Raw genomic sequence first — 8824 nt, 5'->3', positions numbered from 1 at the left:
CATACGGCTTTAAAATATTTTTAAAGTTTGGTAGCAATTCAAAATATGCTGTCTCAGTGATTTGCAATCATATGACTGCTACAATGTGGAACATCACCCATCATTTTCAATACTCTGGGACATATCTTGCTGTCACTTATACCCAGAGTCATTCTTTAGATCAGATTTATGCTGGTGGCAAGGATATCTAAACCTGGCTTCTACTGGGGGTTAAAAAGAAGTGTATCATGCTTCAAAACTTGCATGCAATCAAAACAAGGACCATATTCTCTTGACAGACTTGCTTTTGTCTAGGAGTTTCTTATCTGCACTGCGCAGTGTCAGACGCTCATCTTCATTAAGCTTCTAGGAATAAGTGTAAAATGGAGAAGAACACACCAGCTTCTTGACTGATGAAATAAGCTTCTTCCACCAATCAAATTAAATCATAATCAGGGTGGGGGTTTTTTGACAGAAAGTCCGTATTATGTTCAGATATTACACTAAGCTGATAACAATAACTGATAGTTACTGAGCACCCAGTTATACTTTATTTGTTTAGTTTCTTCTAAATTTACACAATGGGCTTACAAGGGCCAATGCAAAGTTCTTCTTGTGGTGTAATATTTCACAAATGTTAGTTTATATTTATGTATACAGCATTCCTCATTAATGGTAAAACATATTTTTCAAGTATGAATTTCTGCATGTAATTCTCTTCTTCAGTATGCAGATACTCATTCAGTGTGCATCATCACAAGTGATACAACATAGAACCATTTCCTCTTCTTTCTCTGCCACGTTGTTCATGTTCATTGAAAAGAGTGATAAATATTCAACACTGCCATCCAAAACTGTCAGTGCAGCTTATCTACAAGCAGAGCACCTGAAGGGGGAAATGATGTCCTCAACAGTGCATGCCGTGATATGTGTCTTGGACTTTCTAGTCCTGTAGTTGAGATATTTTAACTGAGCCAAGAAAAGTTCTGAACTTGCCTCTTATCCTTCCATGGAAAGTAAATGTCAAAACCAAAACAACTATAAAGTTTTCTTCTCCTGTCCTCTTGCTAACCATGGTGGTGGTTGATTGTCTGCAAAAGGAGAATGAAAACAACAAAAGAATGTCCCAGGAATGGGTCCTTTTAGAGTTCTGCATAAGATCCACACAGCTTTATGACTGAGCAGCAATATCCAAAGAGAAGGAAAATGCTTTGGTTGCCTTGAGCTAGCATGTTAAAAGAAAAGTATGCTTTCCTTCCACACAGGTAAAAGTGCTTGATAGCTGATGAAGCAGGAATGACACTCAAATTATTGATGGAAAGAAGGTAGAAATGTGAAATGCCTCCTGTCATTTACAGCATGTGTAATCAGTAGAATTTCAGTCTGTCTCCTTGTTGTAGTTTAAAGTTCTTCTCGGCACATAGGTAAGTTGACAAAGGTGAAGACATTAAACTCTATCAATATAGAGAAACACAGGAAAACAGCATAAAGAAACAAAACGTAGATGCCCAATTTCCTGTCAAGTTTCCACTTATTTACATGGATTCCAAACACCTGCAAGCAAACAAAGTGTGAGTTAATTAAGCCCCAAAGGAGACTTTTGGAAACAACCATTACAAGCTAAAAATCAGATTCTTTTGAATTGGATAAAAATATATGCTCAGTATTTTATAGATCAAAAAGACAACATATGTTTTTCTGATCAAGAAAAGGAATGTAAAAGCCCAAACTGAGACCTTGAACTCTGGTCTGACTCTCAGTTGTCCTAAATACTTTTACAAAATATTAAATGAAGACACTTTAAGGCCCCTTCACAAGTTCTTTGCATAGCTGAGAAACAGTCCCCTAGGTGCTCAGTTTCAGTCTGTGGTGCATTTTCAGTACATGGGGCATGTTCTAGTCAGGCAGCACTTTTATTGACTCAGTATGAACTATAAAAATGCACCAAACTACATGAATGCCTCTCCCCACAGCATTCCCCTGCAGATCCTTTATGTCCCAGTAGTACACCAGCACCTAATGTTCATTCTTTCAAGAGCTTCAGAAGAGGTGCTTTCCTTGATGTCTTGCTCAGGTCTAGAACTAAGGGGAGTTACAAGTTACAGGTAGCAAAGCAATGAAGTCTTCAGGAAGACATCTATTTTCAATGGTGTTAAGTGCCTCTGAATTATCATTTGTTTTGCTCAAAACTCGCCACTGAGTTTTGCTGGGAAGGTCTGTGCGAATCAGGGTATCCAGCAGAACAAATGAGACAATAGATGCTTCAAACTCAGGTGATACAGCTTCTGCTATGAAAAGACTCTTCACAGATAAGCATGAACAGCTAGCATAGCAACACATTGCATAATCATCCCACTTTTTTCCAAAGTGCTGATTACCAATATGCATGCAGCAACAGCAGATACAAATGTCTACAAAACATCTTTGTTGTTTCACAGGCACTGTACAGTATGGCAGAACTGGGGATAAGAAAAGAAAAGACAGGCCCCACAGCTTGTACATCAGATGCATTAGGAAGTTAGTGGCAGAGTGAACAGACCTCATCATTCTATCGCTTAAGTTGTGCACAGATGATGTGGAGTTTTGTAAGACCTAGTCATGCAACAGCGTGAAAACTCCAGTGATGATCTCCTTCTCTACAGAGCCTCTACAGAACCTCCACAGGCAATCAGTGAAAGACATTAGTATAAGTGGATATTTTTATACCTTTGGGATTTGATTCTTCCCACAGAAGGTTCCCTGGGAGTCAGCAGGATCAGACCTTAAGTACCAGCAAAATTGACTTTTGAAACAAAACTATTGCTTCATTTTAACAAGTCATATGTTACAAAGTAAGTGCCATATGCTGAGTGACATTTAGCATGCCTATTCAAAGCCCTGAGGTTCACAGTCCTCACAGGCTAGTCTTCACTAAGGGTTTTGTCTACAGAACATGATTAGTCCAGGCTGGTTTTGGAAATCAAGAGACAAGGGCGCAGAGTGATGAAGCACACCTGGGTCTTATCCCAGCATAATGTAGAGACAGGCCTGGGGTATGCAGCTGGACACAGAAACACGGAAGTATTATTGGATCCCATAGTTTCAACACTGCCACTGAAATCAACGGGACCAACACCGAATGTCAAATTTCAGTCCTCACTAAGGACAATGGTAGCTCTTCAACACATGGTATTGCTAGAAGAATGATACTTTACAAGGATCAATGCTTCAGGGGTGACAACTATTTCCATTTTATCCCTGTAACATGTAAATACCTAAGAAGTATTTTGCAATTGAAATACTTGGAGAGAGTCAAATACTCACAGTAAGTGCCACTGATCCTAGCAAAAGTGCAACTGAATAGACCAATCCTTTGCTGTTTATCTTAACCTGTGGGAGATACAACAGACATTTGAAATGCTCCGCATATAACTGTTTTGAATAGTGACTTACACATTTGAAACTATTCAAATCCAAACCAGATTTATCATAATGAAGAATGGGAAGATTAAGGAATCTAAACTAATGTATAAGTAATCCCACCCCCATTAAAAGAAAATAAATCAGCATTTATAAAAGATTTTATAATTTATAATGAAAGCATTTATAAAAGATATTAAAAAATATCATCAGGAGAGAGATACATGCTGTTATTCTCATCTTACAGACCAAAATACTGCAAGCACAGGGAGACAGGTGTGCTTCAAGCTGTGTAGTGAAAAAAATGACAGAGCATGAACAGATATCCATAGTGCTATTTTTCTGCTATGCAGTATAATGTGCTCCAATTGACAAACTGGGAATTAATTGCAGCTTGGTGAAGGAGAATTGCTTCCTTAACTCCTGGTTCCTCAGCAAAGCACACCTTATTTAGGAAGCAGTAACATGATCAGCAGGTTGTTGTTTGGCTGTTAAGTTTTTTTAAGATTTTATTTTCATGCCTTCCTTTTAGGACTTTTTTTTAAATACATGAAAAGAACAAATTAAAGATTTGCCAAGTACACATACAGTTGATCCACAATCAATCGCCATGGTCTGCAAACCCCACGGAACGCCAAGTCCCACCAGAATGTCAAAGACATTGCTCCCTATTGTGTTGGATACTGCCATGTCACCAAGACCTGCAGAGAAAAAAAACAACTCTTTGGTAAAAACAAAGTATAGGACCATTACTCTGTGTACTAGAGGAAACTAAGGGGGAATTATCTGCATTGATCCAAGCCCCTTGGACTGGCCAGAATATCTGGGATAGGGAGACAGTTTCCATAATCTCTGCACAACTTTTCAAAGAAGTATGCAAAAATTGCTCACTCTAACTATATCCTCCTTGTGTTTTGGATACCACACACCCAGGGAACCCGAGTTTAAAGCCGATTAGAAGAACAAGTCTTGTTCTAGGTAGTCTGCAACCACAGGGAACCTGGAGATTAGGTACTGGATTTAGTATGTGGACACATGGCTTTGTCTCATGTGAATGATGCAAAGTGATCCTGAAAAGAACTTAACCAGACAGTAGTCACAGACACTAAGCACTTCTGTGGGGCTTAACCAGTAATGATTTCACTTAAGGAACAATAAAATGCTACAGAAAAGATAAAAAATAAAAAAGACTGAATGGTAGTGAAGTCCCGAGGCATTAGTCAAAATTTACTCCTAAGACTCATCATTAGCTGGCAGCTCATTTTGCACTAGCGTCAACGGATGTGAGGAGGGCAGAATTCTTCTCTGCCCTTGTTTAATTTCCCTTAGGCACTGGCTTAACTATTGAATCACTTCCACAAAGTGAATACTGGAAAGGAAGAACTCTGATGTAAATGGGGCATGTCCCACAAATACTTTGAGAGCACACAGAGTGGAGACAGACACTAACACAGCAACCACCATATCCTCCTACAGGAAGCTGTTGACAGGAAGGTTATGCTTTGGATCCATACTATGGTAGTGTTCATCGATAGTTTTTAGATATCTGTCTGCAATCTGTCAGTAAACATCTCTCTTGAATCCAAGTAGTGCAAAGTCCCTGTACTGTCTTAAAAAGAATGTGTCTGCCTTTTGCCAAGCTAGTGTTTACCTTCACTTTCTGAGGAAAGAATCCCTACTGTACTTTTGCCTAATACTATAGGACAACTAATCTAAAGAAGCAGTCTGTTCATTTAAAAATGTAACACTTTTCCTTCTGTTCCTGCAAAAATATGTTCACTTTAATACTACGTTTGGAAAAATAATTTAGTAGGAAGGCGGTTCCATAAGAACACTTTTTTGTACTAGTTTTTGTGAGATTTTAACCTGGAAAATGAAGTATTTAAAATACAGAATTCTTTTCAAATTAAGCCACATTTAACAGCATAACTCCTACTACAAAGGCGGGGCATTTGAGTACTCAATTTGTCACTTCAGAACCCTTGTTGTTTACCCAACAATGTGTGCTGGAAATCTCATTCTCTAGAAAAAACAGACTACGGGAATTGAAATAGTGGAAAAGAATACAGTTAGGGCCTTTCCTTATTCTACTGCAATACAGGAGATCACACTGTCAGGTTTAATGTTTTTCAGCAACAGAAAGGGATGTTGCTACAGGTATTTCTCAAGCAAAAAAGGATGTGCAAATAACCTTAATCAAAACTTAAAGATGCATGAGAAACCCTTTGACAGTTTCAATTGCAAAGCTGATGAGGACATAGCTGATATTTATCTAAAACTCTCTCCAGCTACTCATATGTTTCAACGGGAAAGAGGCCTGCAAATGGATGAGAAGCATGCCTGAAGCAACATCACGTCTGCCAGATCCTCTTAAACCACTTCACTTCCCTGGGTTTGAGAGGTCTTCTAGAAAGTTTCACAGGGACAAGTCCTAGTCAGCATGTATTCTTCCATGTTGTTTTTAATAGCTGATACGCCTGTTTTGTCTACTACTTTTATCTTTTTACACTGACTGATACATACCATGCATTGAATATCTGAGTTTTGAATGACCTTCTACAACACTAGGGTGTGCCTAGTCCCAATAAGCAAAAGATAACAGGACAGGGATTATTTTTTTGGTTCATGCTAGAAGCCAAAACACTTTGCTGATTATCAAGGCCGTGAAACAGTAAAAATAAAAATAAAAGGAAAATACAGTAAAATTGCATTGAGAAATTGTGTGTACCGAGGAAGCAAATCACAGACCATACATGTAAGACTGCAGTTATGCTACAGCAGACAATACCTTGTCTTGCTACTATTAAGCTGGCCATACAGTCTGGGACGCTTGTTCCTGCGGCTAGGAAAGTAATGCCCATGATCACATCTGGTATCCCAAGTGTGTATCCAATCACAGTCACCTGAACAGTAAGGAAAAGAGATTAACCTATCACATTTGGGCAGTATCCTCATTCCAATATAGCTGTTGCATACTCTCTAACTTTGATTTCTGGTGTGGACCCTAACAGGATTAGACTCAGGATACTTATCCATTTCTGCAAATTAAATAATTACGGAATAACTAGGAAAAGTACACTGAAAAAGAAGAGTATGTTGGGTCATATGGAGCAAACAAAAACGTCCATTTTGTGTACTACTAACAGGACATACTGATCTTTTAAGGAGGTTCTGTTCTCAAAAGGACTGCAACCAGTTTATCTTGTAATACAGGGGCAGGGATATAAAGAATTTGTTTTACCCCAAAACACAAAGAAGGAACCAGTTTCTTGCATGACTTCTGATATAATCCCAAAGTAAGCAAGTCTGGTTATATTGTTCTCTGAGAGTTCAGATGCAGCTTTAAAACAGCTTAAGGAATAGCTGAAGCTCGTAGCAGAGTTCTTGGAAAGGACAGGGAATTGTATTTAGCTGGAACATTTGAAGAAGGCTGAAAAAGCATTAGGAAAAAAGGCAAAACAGGCAGCTGAAAAGGAAATAGCTTTGTGAGAGTGAGAAGACTGAATAAGGGTCAGCCAGCTGCTTCCCTGCTGAGACTGCTAAGAGTGGAACTCTTTAAGGCTCTGTTAGTTTGCCATTCTCTTTCAAGAGAAAAACTGGACCCCTCACCAAAGAAAAGAAGTATTTTAGGAGCCTCCTCACAAACCTTATTCACAGGGGCCAGTTGTGACTCAGAAACAGGAGTAGGCATGACTTCCCTGCTGCAAGTGAAAATGGGGTATTAAGGTCTGGCTGCTTCTTATAATAAGCTGTGTTGCAGCCTTCATGAGCATCTCTCTCATTTGTTAAGGGGACCTCTAGAATGGAGCCAAGGTACAGACCATGTCCTTGCAAAGGACATACGGTATGAAATGAATGTGTGGCTTTGGCACCATTATTCCAGGCAGAATGAGTGGCTGCATATGAATTTCTCTAACAGTCTATGTTAAGAGAAAAGAGGACTAATTTACAATGCAAAACTTACATAGGAAGTTGCAAAAGTATATTGAAAACACAATCTTGCATGAGAGGAAACATAAAAATAAAGCAGTTTGCAAATGCCTGAGGAAGGTAGAGATGTTCTCTACTCCAAAATGATTTTGCAGTTAAGAAGCTCAGGAACAAAAATTCTTCCATATGCATGGCTAGAAGAGTGTGTGTGTGTGTGTGTGTATACATATATATGACTATGGGTGTATGTATATGTGACTATATTTTCCAATATGAAACCAGATGAAGGTTTCTTCACTGTATTTTCATTTAAAAAGAAGAATGGGCATATAAATTCTTCAGCAGCACATTTGACCAATCTTCCAGTTATAGGTATATACAACTTTTCGGTTTTCTACTTTTTAGTGTAGAAAATGGCAACTTTCTGTACTTCAAAACTGTATCTATTTTTTTCCATCACAGAAACTATTTGAGGAGCTCTCCTATTCATGCCTCTTCTCTGAATGAAAATGTAAACCTGAGAAACTGAAAGAGGCTAAGGAAAAACAAAAACCCCGAAACCAAACTTACTCAAACCTTCAAGTAAGTGTGCTCCTGAACTCACAACAATTTACAGATCACCTGATACACTGCAAAATTTCTAAAGAAGTCTCAAACTGCTGAGAGTTAAACATTTTCATCTAAACTCCCTTTTACTAGTAGGATGTGGATGTCCACATTCTCTTGACAATCATGCTGGCACCTTCCTGTACTGTAACGGGCCATATACAGTAAAGGCCAAATTACTTGTGCAGAATGGGGCAGCAGAAAGCTGGAATTATAATAATTACAGTATATGCTGAAGACACTGCACTGCAATTACATGCCTTTCTTTTAAAACAAATACACAAAAAATCTATAACCTATTTTGAGATGCACATTTCACTCAGTATGGGACATCCTGCTATATGTATGCACCTACCATCCACACCATGAAGTATGAGAACAACGCGATCCAGAGAGTAGATAAGATGAACGTCACCATAAAACACCTCTCCCAGCGTGGTTTGCTGCAGTTTGGAATGGTGCAAAAGAGCACGAATATCAACGGCCATGTTACAATCCATTTAACTTTGTTCATTTTTCCATCTGTAGGACAAAGAAATAACAAGTTTAACTTTCCCATCATTATCCCACACCAAGTTATACTTCTCTGAACACAGCAGATGATCCCAGAAGGATGTTTACAACTGTGCATGTCAGCTCATTTTCCAGTATATCTTTCATCTGTACTTGGTCTTGGCACTCTCAGCCAAGCTCTGCATGCACATCCAGAATCTTACAGTTAAGCCTGACAAGGTCTACGCAAATCCATGAAAGAGTAATGAGTGGTGTCCCTGAGGGATTGGTGTTGGGACCTGTCTTGTTCAACATCTTTGTCAGTGACACGGACAGTGGGATTGAGCGCACCCTCAGCAAATTTGCCAATGACACCAAACTGTGTGGTTCGGTTGATACACTGGAGAGAAGGGATGCC

The 8824-nt window shown here is 38.9% G+C and overlaps 1 protein-coding gene across 1 annotated transcript; it reads right to left on the bottom strand.

The window, feature by feature from the left end:
- Positions 1 to 1157: 1157 nt before the first annotated feature.
- LOC104405110 (sodium/potassium/calcium exchanger 4-like) lies at positions 1158 to 8436 on the bottom strand (the record flags this gene model as incomplete). Its single annotated transcript, XM_010013711.1, has 5 exons — positions 1158 to 1533; positions 3283 to 3348; positions 3967 to 4079; positions 6167 to 6281; positions 8270 to 8436. Coding segments are annotated over 5 exons (614 nt in total), but the record flags the coding sequence as incomplete, so codon positions are not given.
- Positions 8437 to 8824: the final 388 nt, after the last annotated feature.

Source organism: Nestor notabilis, unplaced genomic scaffold (genome assembly GCF_000696875.1).
Source record: "Nestor notabilis isolate BGI_N333 unplaced genomic scaffold, ASM69687v1 scaffold5294, whole genome shotgun sequence".
NCBI lineage: Eukaryota > Metazoa > Chordata > Aves > Psittaciformes > Psittacidae > Nestor > Nestor notabilis.
Note: the sequence above shows the minus strand (reverse complement) of the source record. Positions and strands in the feature narration are given on the sequence as shown.